This window comes from Agelaius tricolor, unplaced genomic scaffold (genome assembly GCF_023055355.1).
Source record: "Agelaius tricolor isolate 1412-34295 unplaced genomic scaffold, bAgeTri1.0.p SCAF_3, whole genome shotgun sequence".
Lineage (NCBI taxonomy): Eukaryota > Metazoa > Chordata > Aves > Passeriformes > Icteridae > Agelaius > Agelaius tricolor.
Window position 1 is genome coordinate 2945797 of NW_027269263.1, and position 17285 is coordinate 2963081.

Here is a 17285-nt window from a genome sequence, read left to right on the forward strand (position 1 = left end):
TATATATATATATATATATATATTTGATTTCAAGGCTCCCCATAGCTTTTGCTCTCAGCCACTGTATGATGAGTGGCCACTCCATTCAGAACCCTTTTAATTTTATTTCTGAGCTCAAAATGATCAGTCTGTTGGCCTGAATTCTGCAATGAAAGCAGGGTTTAACCAGCAATTGTAGTGCCCAGAGCTGATAGGTAGAGATTTCATTCCCCTACATGGCATTTTCTCCTTATTTGTGAGAAAAGGGGATTATGTAGAGGAGAGACCTGTGATGACCATGACTCTCTGAATCATTGTTTCCCTGTCCTTCAGTGATGTTGTAAATTACATATTGACATTTTAGAAATTATACCTTTGTGAGACATTTATTAGATGTATTTACTTTTTTTTTTCCTGGTTTTCTGTGTGTTTCTTGAAGGTGAGGAATATCTGAATCTGAGGAAGAGCCTGTCAGGGATGGAGATGAGGATGTGTACTTTGCTACTGCATGGTAATCCTAAACCAAACAAAAAAGGGAAATGAGGAGTTACCAGGATCTGCAATAATCTCTCCAAACACAACCTCTTGGCTTTATCTGGCTTTTCAAAACCCTTGCCATTGGTGCTGGGCTTTTCGTTTCCACAGGGACTCAAACACAGGGCAAATAATCCCAGCTCCTTTGCAGCAGTTTTTTGGTAGAAAAGTGTTTCTGGCAGAAATGCCAGGAGCTGTTTTATGTCAGCAGCTCTGGGGAGAGGTTCCCACCCCTCTCCTGTTCAGCAGCACACCAGCACTGAACCCCAGGCACTGGGCTGAAATGAGCATAACTCCTTGGGCAGTTCATCCAGCACAAGGCTGGGCTTTGCTGTGAACACAGGGGCAGCCAAGGTGGCTTTCTGCAGAAGCAGCTCAGCTCAGGAGTTTTTAAAGCAGAGTTTTTGCACTGCAGTTCACTCACCCTCACACTCTCCCATCTCCACGTGGAAGCAATTTAAGCTTTCACCTGACAGCAAATCTGAAAACAAACTCACAAGGGTGAAGTGTCCATGTTTAGCTGGTTTTCCATGCGTCCTGAGTTGTAAGATATGGTTTGGGGGTATTCTGTTGTTTTGGTTTTTTGGTTAGGGGTTTTTTTTTGTTTGTTTTTGGGTTTTGTTTTTTTGTTGGGTTTTTGTTTGTTTGTTTTTTCAAGGTAAAAAAGAAGGTATCTAATTTTTATCTCTAAGATTTATAGATTTCCAGAAGTGACAGTGGATTGGGGAGTATGGCAGTGCCATGTCTCCAATGACACTGGACAAACCAACAGTCTATCAGATTTCTCCTCCTCCATAAAAGAATGCAAAACATTAAGTTATTTACATAAAGGGAGTGAGAAAGTTCGTTACAAGAATGCAAACATCAGAAGGCTTAGAAAAACTTGATAAAACAGGGTGACAGTATTCTATTTGCCATCTGTCAGAGGTGGGGCAGTTACCTTCTGTTCATGGGGCAGTTTTTTCTTTATCTCTCCCACAGCCAATCCTCCCTCCAGGAGATCTCTGCTGTCCATGGCCAGTGAGTGCCCCTGCATGGCTGACCCAATCCCATCATCCCATGGGGAGATGCTGCGCCCAGGGGAGGAGCCAAGCATCCCTACCTGGGTACAATCTGAGCCTGGGGACAGCACAGCAGCCTTTGCCCAGTGCATTGCCAGAGGAGCAGCTTTCTGCTGCCCTGCATTCCCAGAGGGAGCCCAGGCCCATCTCCAGCACTATTGCATTTGTATTTTTTATTTTCCTGCTAAAGAACTGTTAGTCCTATCCCCATATCTTTTCCTGAGAGCCTCTTAGTTTCAAAAATTACAATAATTCAAAGGAAGGAAGGGGTTTACATTTTCCATTTCAAGGAAGGCTCCTGCCTTCCTTAACAAACATCTCTCTTTTCAAAGCAAGACACCGTGGCTCTTAGAGATAAACATTAACAGCAGCTCTACCCTGAATACTTGACCTGCATTCTGTTTAGGAAGAATAGATCAAGAAGAAACCACAAGATTGATTTTAAGGGATGTATCCCATAATATTTTATTAAAAAAAAAATACTGATTACTTTTCATTGGAATTAAATGGGGGTTTTTTTCACAGATTGAAAAGATTCTTAAATATATCTATGTAATTGTTTCCTTGATGAGTGACATCCCTAGACGGTTATGATGCATTTAAGGCATTTTTCATTAGCCTACGTTTTTAAATTTCAAGTTATAGATAATTAGAAATGTCATTCTCTAATCCCATTAACTTCTCAGTTCAGCTAAGAAAAATTTATAGATTTCCAGAAGAGAAATGCTTGCTTTTCCAGCAGCTTTTTTCAGCTCCTTCACAGAGGCAAAGTGCTGGAAAAGCAAACAGAAACTTTGTTTTCTTACTCACCCATTTCAAGATGCTTTAGAAAGGGTGCAATGCATTCCTGAAGGTGAACAGGCTGAAAATTCCTCATCCTGATGGCAAATAATACACCAGGATTTTTTTTCCCACAGAATAAATAATACAAATACACAGCTGGACAGATTAATGGACCTTGCTAGTACAATGAAATAAATACCTGCTAAACCATGAAAGAGTAATTTTACAGCTATGCTCTAAGATTTTTCAGTTTACCTTCAGAAAATGGACATGATTTGTGTACCTCACAAAAAATAGGTTATACATAGATGGCAGTATATCTATATTAGTTTTATAGTTCATTATAATTTATATAATTTTAATATAATTTCATAGTTGCTCTATCTCACAAAAACAGCACCTTTGGAGAGATACAGTCATAGAGTGTATTAGGGTGAAGGTACTTCCAGATCCCAAACTGCTGGGATGCTCAATCCAAGAGGATCAGCAAGAGTGTTTTAAAAGCCACACAACGAAAAATCCCAAAAAAATCAAGCACATCAAAGCATCTCACTTCCTTTATGACCATGTATGGCCTGTATTGTGCAAAATCACTAACCAGCTCCAGAATCTCTGCTGCTCTGAATATTTTCCTCTTCAGGAAAGAAAATGCATCCAAAAGCCTCATAAGCCTGTTGAAATAATAACCACCTGCACAAATTTAAACAAACTCATCTTGGGAATCAGAACTGCTCCAATAGCTCCTGATTTAAAACAGCTCTTGACACATCACAGCCCCTGCAGTGATTCATTTTCAGGGAGGTTTTCAGGAGTGTGTGCCATAAGGGTTCTGATCCTTCCCCCAGTTGTTTCTGGGGTGATTTTTGGGGTCTCCTGCCCAGCTTGCCAGCCTCTAACATGGTGCTAAAAGGACAAAGTAAATCTCAAAGTAAATCTACAGGCTCTGTATGGCTCCCACAGCTCTCCAGACATAGCACACACCTCCCTGGAGCATCACACAGGCTTTCAGGCCAAACACTTCCCCTGGAATGGGATCCAGGCATCAGCACTAAGGAAAATAGTAAGGCAGCAGAGACAAGGACTAACTTCACCATCTTTTAAAGAGGAAATGAACATGTAGAGTCACATAAATATTTAAAAAAAAAAAAAACCAAACAACACAAAAGAAAAGTTCTCTAGTAGCAACAATTCCTAGATCCTTTCTCTGGCTGAGTGTCTGCTGCACTTTTTTCTCCAAATGTGAAGCCTGAGGTGGCTGAGTGCAGAATGTCTTTCCTGTGAAACATTTGTGCATGTCCTCACTGGCACAGAGGTGCTGAGCCCCAGGGACAATGCACAGCTTCAGAGACATTCTGATACTCTTGGCCAGGGCTGCTGAGGCTGTTTTTTCATGTAAAACAAGAGATAGGCTGTTTCTCTCCTGTGGAGGCAAAGAGAAAGCACATCACAAGGTATGTTTGAGGCTCTAGGTAACATCCCAGAATTGCTCCTGCTCAGCTTCCTGAGCTTTAGGTCAACTAAGCTGGTCCTCTCCAGTGTTCCCAAGATTTGCTGGTTTATAGGAGAGATTATCTCTCTCCTGTAAGCTCATTTTCTTACAATGCATCAAAACAAAAAGCATGGAGAAATCCTGATTAACACATCTCCTGCATCCTCACTACACCCCAGGCAATATGTCCCCAAACCAGTTGGTCTCCCCTCATTCCAAAGTCCAGAGCAGCATTAGGAAAAATCAGGGATACATTTGCATACCAGTAGAGGTTGGAACGTCCATAGGTGCATTTAACATCATCCCATGACACCTAGAGAAGAAAAACACACAGGAGGAGGCTGGTAAAAACTCTTAGGAGATGCAAAAATTGTGATACCATCCCAGGAGTTCTCATAGGAGTGGCACTTCCAGGAACTAAACACCTTTCAATAAATTGGTTTATTGCTTTTACTCTTGGAGGAAAAACAGATCTGAATGTTCTGAATGTACTCTGTCACCACATTTCTCTTCACAGAGAAAAGCAAAGCACAATTCTTCCCAAGAATGTGAAACCCAGAAATATTCTCTGAACCTCTGAGAAAGGAAAAACAATTCTTATCTTATTTGCTATGCCTGTGTTGTGCCAAAGAAGAATGCAATATGGAGATTGTTTACCCAGAGTGATGGTGTTTTGTTTCCTTGGCCTGTCAGGGCCAAGTGTGTGTGTGTGAGTTGGGACTGTTGGGTGACAGTCACGAGATTCAGGCAGTTGAGTGCAGAGTTGAGTGCTTGGCAGATTCAGTTTAGATGTAATATAATAGAGTGTAATGTAATACAGGATAACATAGTATAATAAAGTAATTAATTAGCCTTCTGATAAGATGGAGTCCTCCTCGTCATTTTCTCCCCCTCATCAGGGGCAAAAATATCATCAATAGTATACATTAAACAGATGTAGGGTGCATCAAGTAGGATATTCAACAAATATCCTGAATATTCTGCAATATGCTCCTGCATTCTGCAATGCACAAAACTATGGGTGTAATTCTCACCCAATTGGCGGGAGGAATGATGAGCAGGACTCCGTGAGATCAGAAGACTAATTAATTATTATATTATATTATATTATATTATATTATATTATATTATATTATACTACAGTATATAATAGTATTATATATATAGTATATATATAGAATATTATAGTATATTATAATATATTATAGTATATATATTATGTTATATATTATATATTATATGATGTTATATGTTATATTATTTATATATCCTTTATATTATATTATACATTGGATAATATATTTTATATATGATACTATATTATATTTTTGATATGATATTATGTTATATGATATGTTATATGATATATTATATTATGTTATGTTATATTTTATTACATTACATTATATTACATTATATCATATCGTATCATATTATTCTATACTATATTACACCTCATCTAAACTGAAACTGCACAAGCACCCAACTCAACTCCACTGCCCAAAATCTTGTCACTGTCTCCTGACCAACAGTCTGGACACGCACTTGGCCCTGACAGGCCAAGAAAACAAAACCCCATCACTGAGGGTAAACAATCTCCATGTTGCATTCTACTTTGGCACAACACAGGAGCAGCAAATGAGATGAGAATTGCTTTGATCATTCTTTTCTCTGCTTCTCTCAGGTTCAGAGAATGTGAGTCCCACACAAAACAGAACCTGAGGCCTTGTTTGGTGCAGAAGTGAGAGTCACTCTGCCCTCAGCCCAGAGCATCCTGTAGCGGAGGAGGACAAAGCTCTGCAGCCTCAGTTTCCTTTCCTGGTTCTCTCAGTCAGCACCAGTCAGACTGGATGAGAGCTGGAGGGATGTCCAGGAGGGCACAAAGGGAACATGGCTGGATCTGCTCACCTGGCAAACCTCAGAATCGTTGAAGCAATACCATTTACAGTCTGTGAGCCTCCGGATGTAGGCACAGTAATGGCCACAGCTGGCTGATCCTGAATGAGCAACCACAGCAAAGAGCTCATACTGCCAGGTAGCCTGCCAAGAGACACAAAAAGACACTTCCAGTGCAGCAATTCCCATCTGCCACGGACTGTAGACAAGCAGCAGCCAGGGCAGCAAGGACATACATTTTGTAAGGAAAAAAGATCAGACTGGCCTCGAGAATCCTGCCTTTTTTTGCTCTTACCCTCAGCTATGGGTTGGCAGCCTCCATCCTCTGGAGACCAGAGGATTGTGATAAAAGGCAGCAGGACAGCAAAGGAGCAGCAAAGAACCAGCAAAGATGTTCACCACAGCCAACCCTGCAGTGGTGACTTCTGCTGTTTCCACACTTCCCCTTGTTATTTCCCAGGAAGAGGAACAGACCCACAGTGGGGCAGATCCATCTCAGCTACCTAGCAAAGCTGTTGTGGCCAACAGTACCAGACTCTGTGGCCAAAAATATCAATAATACTGCATGGGAAATAGCAAGAGCAGAATTCCCCTGTCTTGGACAGGTGAGATCTGCAAAGCCTGGCTTTTGTCCTTAAGGCAGGAAGCTCCAGTTTTGGGGCCTTTTGATGATTTAATCTGAGCATAGAATGTTGAATGATGGTTGAATCAGTTAAAACTATGGGATGTGAGACAACACCAAGCACAGACAAAGTTTGAGATACAAATTTTTAAGACAGGTACTTTGAACTGAGACAAGTAGTGGTGTGACCTCAAATTTTTATGAGAAAGGAGCAGAGAGGAGAAGAAAATCTGCCCTTTTTGAACAGGAGTATCTCACCTTTTCACTGTCATCTGCTTGGCACTGACTTTCTGTCAAGACTTGCCTGAGATCAAGTTCTTGTGGGAATGGCAGGGAGTGGCTCAGCTTGTGCGTGCAAGAGGATCTCTCAAAGCAGAAGCGCTTCAGGTGCAAGGTCAGGGTCTGTGGCAGATGGACGAGCTTCATGCTCTGAAAAGAATCAATAATGCAACTGAAAACTGGGGCCAAACCCTGGGGGAGGTGGGGTACAAACAGCCACTGCCACCCAGTGTGTCAGAATGGAGAACAGCCAGTGCTCCAGTAAATATTTGCCAGTTCCAAGGGACAGCAGATGCCAAACCTTTGTAACCCATCTGCACACAAAACAGAGCTGCGAGATCCAAGTTTCTCAGCTTTAGTGTCATCAGCACCCAGCCTTGTGTGTCTCAAGGGCTGCTTCACCTCTCATGTGCTTTCCTAGCCCCATGCTGGTAGCACTAGAGGCAAATCAACCTCCTTGAGACACCAGACCACAGGACCTCCTTCCTAACAGGAGGAAAGGTGTCTGTGGTTTTTATCTCACTGACACTGCCGTGCTGGCAAATCTGAGCTGTTGATCTCCTCTTAAACTTCCAATGATTGAGTCCTTTCCCTATCCTCCCCAGTCCTCAAGGGGGTTCTGGGTATGAGACATGGGGAAATAATTCTCCAATTACCTGTAGAAAAGGTGTTTTCCTCCCACACTGTTGACAGAAACACATGTTTTGTCCAGTCAGCTCCTCTGGGTGGAAGAAGTATTGCAGACAGTCCTCCTAAGAAGACAGAGACTTCTTTCAACTGAATTTCTTCAGCTGGATTTTTATTTCTACATTATTTCAGGGGGCCCAAGCAAACAGCAAAGTTACAGAAGGCATGTTTTATTCAAAGGACAAAAGACTGCAGCCTGAAACAAAAGGTACCTCATTTCTCCCAGCTGCTGCTGTGATTATAAAAGTTAGAAAAAAAAGGGGTACACATATTCCACAAAGAAGGTACTGCTGTATAAATGCTTTTAATACTTCAAAGCCTTAAAGGTTTTCAAAGCAGCTCCTTCATGCTGAAACAGTATGAAGTGTTCAGAGAATCTATAAGGTCCAGTGGTCCACTGGCATTTGAAAAATCCACTATGAACAGAATAATCTCCTAAGGAAAAGGTGCTGCTGCTAAACTTACCAGAGTCTTCAGCCTGTGAGAATTGGCATCCAGCACTGGGAGTGGAAGGGTTAACATGGTGCTTTTGCTCTTTACTTCAAAAGAACATTTCTGACAGGCCACATGCTCCTGTATGCAGATCGTGTACAAATCGCGCAGCTCTTTAACCTGGAGGGGTGAGAAAAAAGCCAAAACAAGGTTTATGAAGAAGATAGTTGAGCTGTTTCCCTGTGGGTGGGAAAGTCCCTGTGGTCACACATTTCAAAAAAGGTTATTCCTTTGAGGATGGAACCAAGATGTGACAATGACTTACGTGGACAGGGTACTTCCCACAATTTAAAGGAGAACAACTCCTTCCCCTCATTCCTTAGCAGAGGGGAAAAACACAGCCTGTAAGATCAGAGAGTTAAAGATCTGCTTTGATGCAGAATTGTTCTGTTTTGCTTGAAATTGCAACAGGAGCCTGTCTTCTGTACTAATAAAACTGTGACAGTCAGTCAGGGAAGAGTCATTTTTTCCCAGTCCCATGGGAGGAGCTGTTACACACATCACGTACTGTCAGTGACTAATTAGAGTGAAATGCACATGGCTGACTTCAAAGAACGGAAAATCTGTGTCAAGATACACCAATAAATGTTTACAGAAATTTGGGGGGAAACAGACACTAAATACAACTAAATACAATGCTGCAAAAAGATCAATCTTTTAGTTATTGATCAGCTCTCCATTAGAATGGACACCGGCATGCCCTGAAAGCAGAATGAGCAAAACTTTACTGTGATTCAAAATGTCAAAGCTTATGAAACAAAGATTCTCTGTCCCATTTGAAAGATGCAATGAAAGAAGAGATAATTTTAAAACTTTAACTTAGGACAATTGCCAGTGAATGGGATCCTTCAAGGAGCAGAGGAAACCACACATGATAAGGGGCAAAGGTTCATTTCAGTCACCATCCTTACCAGCTCTGGCTTTTTCATCTGCTTCTTTAACAAGTTCCAGAGAGTCAGAAAGAGCTGAGCAGCATCATGCTGCACAAACACTGCACAAGCAGAAAACACAACTCAGTCAGTATCATGAACAGCACCGAGCACAGATTTCCCACAAATGGCAAAGGGGGAATTTTGTCCCCTCTTAGACACAGTTTCTTGTCCCTTGCTCCTCCCTGCAGAGACAGAGCTTAGACTGGGCACCAGCTGCAATTTCTCCACGTGATCTGAGCAGGCAGTGGGAGAAGACAGGAGTGTTTGTGTCACCCAGTGTCACCAGATGCAGGGACAAGAGGCTGCTCAATACCTACCAGAGGAGGGCTCAGATGACTCACTGAGTTGGGGGGTTCATTTCATAGCATCAGAGAATGGTTTGGGTTGGAAGGAGCCCTAAACATCATCTGGTTCCACTACCCCCACCATGGGCAAAGACACCTTCCACTAGAACAGCAAATACCTTCCAATCTGGCCTTGAACACTTGAAGTGACACAGCACCCACAGCTTTTCTGGACATTCTTCACCAGTGTCTCACCACTCCCACAGTAAAAAATTTCTTCCCAATATTCAATCTAAACCAGCTGGTTTACATTTCAAGCCATGACCCCTTATCTTATCAATTCTATGTCACATGTCCTACCATGCCTTTGTAAACAGTCCCCTTTGAATCCTCCTCAGAAACAATACAGGGAAGATTCTGTTCTCTTTTTCACCTTTATTACTCCACAGACCTGTTTTCCTCATCCCCTCATGCCCCAGGAGGGCTAAAATGCTTCTGGGTGCTGAGATTAAAATGACAGCAGGGCCTATCCACATGTCTCACACACAGATAAGATAAACCTCTTGATCCCTATCTCTCTATAACTGGAAGAGTGATGGCTGACTGCAAAGCCACTCAGAGTCAGGAGAAAAATGATGCAAACAGGGATATGGAGTTTATCTTGTGTTCCTCTTTCATAAATGTCAGGGCACCTTCCTTTTCAGTTCTGAAAACTGCTGTTTGGGCTTTTATATGACAAAGATAAGGGCATTTGGTTATACCCTGTGTATTGCACACACAGACAGACTCTTGGCATCCCACTGTCACTGGTCACTCATGCATTAAAAACCTCTCTCTTTTAGAACTTTGGCCAGCTGAGAGATTTAGCCTGCAAATTCTTCTCTCTGCCCTTATAAGAAGGAGCAGGAGAGGGATTTGTGCAAACTCATTCTCTTTTCCACACTATCCCTTTCTTCTAAAAAGTAACAGCAGCTATTTCACTATCATGACAAAGTACAGCAAAACAAATCAAACAATGAACTGTCCTCTCTGCCCTGCACAGCATCTGAATCTTCTAGCAGCCTGATAATCCTCCCACCCTTTGGATATCAGCAAATACACCCAGCAGGGTTGGTTTTTTTGTCTCGCTTCAGTAAGACACAGCATTGCACTCAGCTGGGAGGCAGCTACAAGGAGCACTGTGTCCCTGTGAACCTAACTCCTGGCATTTCTGAATTTCTGGAGGAGATGTTGGGGTCTGGGCTGCTTGTAAGTGCTGGATAAATGCAGACAGGGGTGGGCACGAGGCAGGGCTGCTTACATTCCACTCTGTGCTCTGAAAGGCAGCAAGCCAGCTCTGTGGGACCAACAGCTTTGCACTTGCCACTCTGCATCTTCTCCAGCAGCAGGAGCATCTGGTATGGGACATTGCTCCTCCTCTGGGCAGGAGAGGGTGGCACTGTGATCCTGGAAGGGGAAGAAGCAACACCAGAGGTGATTAGAGGTTCAGTGGGGAAATGTCACACATCACACCTGAAGGAGCACAGGTCAGCAACAGAGACAGCAGCTCAAGAGGAACCAGAATGGGAACGTTTTCAGCAAAAGAAAAGAGAAAGGGAATCCCACAGTGCAGGCTGACAGCTCTAAAGCAAAAGGCCAAAATTTTAAGTCAGCTTGTTCCTGAATAGGAGACAAGCCAAGCAGGACCTCAAGTGCTTTGTGTCTCTAGAAACAACATTAGTTACATCCAATTCCAGATCTTTTTTACCTCCCACTCACTGATGTCCTCGCTCTCAACATGCCCTCAGAATTTCTTGGGCACATATATCGTAATGCTCCTATTTCAGCTATATGCCAACAAAACATCTCAATTCTCTCCTCTGTCAGGGGCTAGCCAGGGCAGTCAGGGCCCAGAGGCCAGGGATTAGGGTATGTTTGTGTTTACATGCTTCAAGTGACAAAATGAATAGTGGATGTGGCTACACATGACACAGCTTTTGTTATAAGGCTGGTGAGTAAACCTGGAATAAAATTATATATATTATAGATATATTAAATTATACATATGTTATATATACACACACACACACACACATATATATATATGTTTTATATGGAGAGAAAGAGAGAGAAAATATTATATAGAATATAGAAATATATATTATCTTTATATATTTATATAATAATTTACATATCATAATTATATATTTATATAATATAAATTTATGAACATATAAATTTATAAATCATAATTATAATTTATATAATTATATCATCTATTAATGAATTCTTGTTTTATTAATTATTAATTTAATAATTAATTATTTCTTGGAAAAGTATATAATTTATTATATATTTTATAATTATATATTTATATAAATTATTATGTAAATAAAATATATGTTTCTATATTCTATATAATATATATTATCTAGAATTTTAAATTATATAGATTTGTTATATATATTATAATATAGTATATGAATATAATATATAAATATATTGAATAAATATAATTGCTATATATATAATCATTATATATAAAATTATATATATCCTGTTAGGGAAAAGAGAGAGATACAAGCCATAAAGACTCAGTTCAGGACATAAACCAGAGATGATTTACAAGTCTGAACACTGCAGCTTCTACCTTTGCAGGGCCTGTCAGTGCATGACGGGCACCACAAGGCAGAGACCTTGCTGAGGAACCAAAAGCATCCTGATGGCCCCTCTGTGATGCAGTGATGCCTTCAAAAGCACATCCCATATGAAAGAAAGAGTGGAGACAGGAGTGCAGCAATGGAAACATCTCAGGGAGGTGAAACAGGAGGTACCTCCGGAGTATCCTTGTGAAGTGGATGTTCATGAGGAACACCTGGAGCAGGGAGTTCAGACAGCAGCTCTGCCCAAGGTTGTACAGTCCAATGGCTTCTGTAGGGGAGAAAAAGACCGAGTGAGGTCTGGGGATAGGCACAAGAAAAGAAAGTTATTTGAAAGTCGCAAACTCTTCTTGTGCACATTCAACCATTCAGTCTATGGGCTCAGCATCTTGGTTGGACCTGATAAAGTGTTCAATCTATTCTTCTGTTGCTCAAGTAGGTAATATTTGGTTTTGTTTGGCAACTGGCAGAAAAAATTCAAGTAAACCTGGCTAATGATTCTCAGATTTCTCCCAGTTCCTCTTTTTCAGTCCTCTCATAACACATCTAAACATAAAATAGAACAACAGGAGGCAAAGATTGCCTGTATGAGGAGAATAACCTGTGCCTAGCCCATGATTTAGCAAATCCAGCAATGCTGGCTCTGTTTGGGGAGAGACAGAGCCAGCAGCTAGGCATTTTTGGCTGCAATGGAAAATTTGAGGACTTAAATACAGAAAAAGCTCTGAGATCTTCATGTATTCCATTCTAAAAAACCTCAGAATGGTTACTTGGCAAGGCAAAATGAGAATTATCTGTATTATATTCCTCAGTGAAGAGATAAGGAATAGGAGAAAATTAAGCCTATGGACAGGGAAGGGAACAGCAGGCACGAGAAATAGAAAATATGACAGTGAAGAATAGGCAAAACATTATTACCATTTTTTAAGTCTGCCAGACCGAAGACTGATGTCAGCTTCTGGTTTTTGGCCTTCACCTCTTTGGTTTCCTCTTTTTTATTCTGTACTTCAATTTCTGCCTCCATGACCTCGCTTGGTGCCACCTCTGGTTTCTTGCTTCTTTCTTGATGTGCACTCGTTTGTCCCATCAACAGCACTGCTCAAGGACAGAGGAGACCTTCCCATTGCGAAAGAGGTGAAATCAAAAAACCATTGAATGGTTTGGGTTGGAAAGGAACCTTAAAGATGATTAATTCCAACCCCCTGCCACAGGCAGGGAATGTCACCCACCAGATCAGGTTACTCAGGGCCCCATCCAGCCCAGCCTGGAATATCAATAAAATCAGCAAGATCACTGCAAGAGCAGGTGGGATATTTGAATTAACATGGGTGTCGAGGTGTGCAGGCTATTGCTAAGGGAACAGAAACGGAGTCTGACGACAATTGCTCATCCTGTCTTCCTCTCATGGCTAAATAAATAAATAAACGAGCCTTCAGTTCCACAGAAACAGCTCCATCCAGCCAAGGAACTCCACATATCCCTGTTCGGGAAGACTTGGTAAATAAGAGGATTAAAATTGCCCAAAAGTAGATGTGGTGAAACTCCTCTGCTTCAGAAAAAGCAGTATTTTATAAAAAAAATAGCCCAAGTATTGAAAAGGTGAAGTTTCACCTTCTCTTCTGGCCAGATGGGCACCTTTGGTTTCTGCACTGGGCTCCCTGCGTTGGTTTTAAGCCCTGAGTCACAGCGCTACTGTGGCACTTTGGACTGTAATTTTGAAAGATATTTAAGTACCAACACAGCAGTTTCTTTTTCTGTTCCTTCAAGTGATCGCAGGCACAGTAACTGTTCATGCAAGAGAACCATTATAATGCCTTGATTTTTAAGGGAGTATTCAACAGACCATTACTCTGACAGTGTCCTGGGACTCAGCTACGAAAGCAAAATAAAAACACACAAGCAAAGCAATCTGATAAAAGTTCAAATGCAACTACGCAAAAATGAAACTTTCTAAAAGCCCGCTGCCAACATGGAGACAGAATCAGAAAAAAGTGGATATTCACGGGGAAGGGGAGGTGAAGACCCAAAAAATGCTCAGAAATTATTATTCTACAAATATTAAACAGCACATAAAATCAACCTAAGGCCAAGCATTTGAAAGAATGAAGAAAAACTCCTAAGAAAGGGAAACAAGCAAAATCCTGGTTCTGTCTTTCATTTAAAAAAAGAAAATCTTTGCTTTAAAAGCATGGTTTTGGGTTAACTATGCCTAATAGTGTCAGATATCAAAGTTACTGAAGATTCAGGCAGAAAAGCTAGAAATTGGCTTTTTTCCCTGATTATTACCTTTAAGCTTAAGTATATTTGTTTCCAACTATACTTTTGACTGTTTACTTTTGAAGATTTCTTTTAAGCCCTAAGTGTCACACACTAAGATTCACCAAATATTGTCAAATTTGCTGAGAAGTTTTTTGGGGGGGAAAAAAACCAAAAAACAAACTCTCAAAGACGGATTCAAGAGCATTACTTTTTGTACCCAAACATGGTGATTAGAACAGCTACGCAGGAAAAGATGAATTTCATCTGATTTCTCTCTTGCCAAAATAGAGCCTGAACACAGACTGCCTGTTTTCCTGGAGATGATTTAATGGCACATTCAGGTTTCTGAAAGCTGAGCTGGAGTTTAGCTGGTGTAGAATCAGCCAGGAGGTCAGGGATGCTCTCAGGCAGTGGGGATGCTGTTGAAAGAGACAGAAAGGAGAGGGGCAGGCAGTGCAGAGGTAGCTAAACATAGCTAGGGATGGACTGGGGATAAAGAAAACATGCAAGACACAGGTTTTGACAGGAAAGGGCGGACTAAGGGTGGGATTAAAGAGCGAGCATGGGGCTGAACAGCTTTGGGTGGCTTGAGGAGAAGATAGAAAGATCTTAGGTATCTTGGGACAGGAAGGTGCAGGGGGATACAGGAGTATTTGTGTCTCTGGTTCCATGAAATTTTCTCCCAGTCACCAGTACTGGGGATCCTGTTGTGGGAGCAGGGACACAAACAGAACTTCCCAACCCTTGGAACCTGCTCCTTTCAGCTATCAGAAATACAACCTTCCTAAGACTTGCACTTGACCTCCTTTTCCCTACCCAGGTACACAAAACAAGGTGAGTGAGCCAAGGAACTGAGCAGCAGGCTCTCCTCCTGCCCCCCATTCCTCCTCTCTCACTGGAGCAGCAACGTTGCTTTGGTTTCCTCTGCAGGTCAGGGGTAGGATTGGTACCTCAGTGCCCCAGCTGGCACAGCTCTGGACAGAGAACAGGGAGCAGTGGTACCCTCCTCGTACCCTCCAGCCCATCATCATCATCATCATCATCACAACTCTCACACTCCTCTCCCTCAACCAGCCCAGCCCCTTCTCCTTTTCTCCCTGCCCTGCTCCAGTCTCCATCCACCTGCCCAAGACTCCGGCTTCTCACGACAAACCCCAAAATGTCCCTTCACTCCCCATGTCCTTTGCCCAAGAAGGGCTCCCACTCCAGCCCCTGTCCCTTCCCTGCCATCTCCTTCTCCTCCCCGGGGATCCTGGGGTGCCGATGATGCCAGGGCAGGCGGTGGCTGCAGCAGGGCGCTCAGGCTGGATGGGGCTCTGGGCAATCTGTTCTCGTGGAAGGTATCCCTGCCCTCAGCACGGGGGCTGGAACTAGATGATTTCAAAGTCCCTTCCAACCCAAACTATTCTGTGTTTCTGTGGTCCCCCTGAGGTGCTGGCTCCAGCAGAGACTCAGTGTGTCGACCACCCTCGAGGAGAAGGAAGCACCTAAGAGCGCATCACCTTCACACTTCAAGGGGATGCGACTGCAAGGAGAACTTCCCACTTAGCTGCCAAACCACTCCGTTATTATTCCCTCTCTATTTCCCCCCCTCCTGACACACTGCGCCTCCAGCATCCAATCTCACAAAGCAGCCAAACGCTTTCTTACCGATTCGCGCTCGCAGCTCGCCGGCTGACACGGGGCAGCCCCGCACGGCGCACCGCGTCTGCCCGCACCGGAGGGACCGCGCATCCGGGGGAGCGGCAGGGATGCGGGATTCGGGAGGGATGCGGGGTCGGGAGGGCTGCAGGAGCCGGCAGGGCTGAGCGATTCGGCAGGGCAGCGGGCGGAGCGGAGCGGGGCGGCCCCGGCGCGTCAGGCAGCGGCAGCGCCCGCCCCGCTTTCAGAGCCGCTCAGTTTTCATTTCCCGCTCGGCCGCGAGCAGACACAGAAAGTGAAACTCGGAGCCGCCCTGCGCTGCCTCCCGGCACGGAGGGGGCTGGGAGAAAGGGACCGAAGGGTTTTCATCGCCGGTTCTTTGTCCCTGAATGGAAATCGCTGGGGGAAGCGCTGTGAGGCGGAACTGTCCGCACACAGCTGCACTCCCAGCCCCGTGTCAGGGACCTCTGTGCAGCCCCACTGAGCCGTGGGGAGGAGAGACACACGGGAGGATTTCACAGGGGTTATCTGGAACCCATCAGAGCTGTCCTTGTGGATCCAGCTGCAAACCCTCTGCTCACACTGCCTGGCTCTGTCAGAGCCAGGACAACTCTTCAGTTCTTAGCCGGTCTTCAGTCGAGGCACAGGGACAGTGAAAACTCTCCTGAATCGTCACAGAGGGGATGTGGGTATCTGTAGGGACTTCTGAGCAGAAGGGCTCAGTTTCACAAATAACTCAGTGTCTTGGCTTGTGGCAGAGGCTCCCAGCAACAGTTTAAATTTAGTGATGTTCCCTTTCTATTACTGGCTCGTGTGGCGACTGCCCTATAGAAGGAAGGAAGGAAGGGAGAGAGGAGAACCTCTAAGCCATAATTGCCCAGAGAGAACGAAACCACCTGAGCAAAGTGCACAAGGACACTGGAGGTTAAACAGGAGCTAGATCTGCCAGGTGGAAGTTGGTAAAGCAGTGTGCAGTTGAAACAGCTTTTGGTACTGACCCCTGTGAGAGCCTGGGCACTCAGTTAGGAGGAGTATTATGTCTTAAGAATGTTTTAAGCTTTGCCTGCAGAACTCAGTCATGACATGGCCCTTCCAAAGCAGGCAGCAGGCAGAAGTCTGAGCACAGAAAATGGACTCAGATGAAAGGAAACTCAAACTGAAAGGTAGCAGTGTTTGAGTGTCCAAACACACTGCCCCTTGGACAAAAGCTGCCAGCTGCTGATAATTGCCATGGCACTCCTAATGTCCAAATAGCTCCAAAAAGTGCATTGACTGCTTCAAGAGCAGGGCTCCTGATCACTCAGTGTCCTTACAAATGAAATAAATCGTAATGGTGATAGAATGAGATCTAAAAAGCCTTCGGGAAGTTAAGAATTCCACATCCAGTGTTATGTCCAATCAGCCAACATGAATTGCCTCATCTGAGATGTGAATGTCCCAGTACTTTGGAGATGAGTTTTCACAGCTGAGTCATTGTGTAAGGGAGGCATGACAAGGACTTAGCCCACCTCGCAGGATTGCCTCTTATCAGCCCCCTCTTTATCTGGAAACCCAGGCTGAAGCCTCAGGTGTGCACATCCTTCTGCACAGCACCCAGTGGTTGTTCAAGCCATGAGCACCAACAGCCAGTCTCTTACAGCACCTGGGCTGTTCCAGTGATGGTTGAGTGTTTGAGCAGCATGCACTGCTGGAACAATTTGGTTTTCTT

The 17285-nt window shown here is 43.5% G+C and overlaps 1 protein-coding gene across 2 annotated transcripts; it reads right to left on the reverse strand.

The window, feature by feature from the left end:
• Positions 1–2009: 2009 nt before the first annotated feature.
• Positions 2010–15828, reverse strand: USP18 (ubiquitin specific peptidase 18). 2 transcript variants are annotated; one of them, XM_071422143.1, is made up of 11 exons: positions 15587–15828; positions 12596–12793; positions 11852–11948; positions 10339–10484; positions 8734–8813; positions 7796–7942; positions 7300–7395; positions 6623–6793; positions 5755–5886; positions 4110–4159; positions 2010–3777 (listed from the first exon to the last, which is right to left on the reverse strand). In XM_071422143.1, the coding sequence occupies exons 2-11, from the start codon at positions 12762–12764 to the stop codon at positions 3699–3701; spliced, it is 1167 nt and encodes a 388-aa protein (XP_071278244.1). In that variant the 5' UTR covers positions 12765–12793; positions 15587–15828; the 3' UTR covers positions 2010–3698. The 2 variants fall into 2 exon arrangements, with proteins under 2 accessions (XP_071278244.1, XP_071278245.1); XM_071422144.1 differs by having other exon boundaries at positions 12596–12772; positions 15587–15799.
• Positions 15829–17285: the final 1457 nt, after the last annotated feature.

What these genes read in the sequence shown, in the direction of transcription:
- USP18 (XM_071422143.1), bottom strand. Translation starts at nt 12,764, where the DNA reads ATGGGACAAACGAGTGCACATCAAGAAAGAAGCAAGAAACCAGAGGTG. An exon ending in AGATGAAAAAGCCAGAGCTG is followed by an intron (nt 7,943 to 8,733) that starts GTAAGGATGGTG and finishes TCACCCCTCCAG; the next exon opens with GTTAAAGAGCTGCGCGATTT. An exon ending in GGAAAACACCTTTTCTACAG is followed by an intron (nt 6,794 to 7,299) that starts GTAATTGGAGAA and finishes GATTCTTTTCAG; the next exon opens with AGCATGAAGCTCGTCCATCT.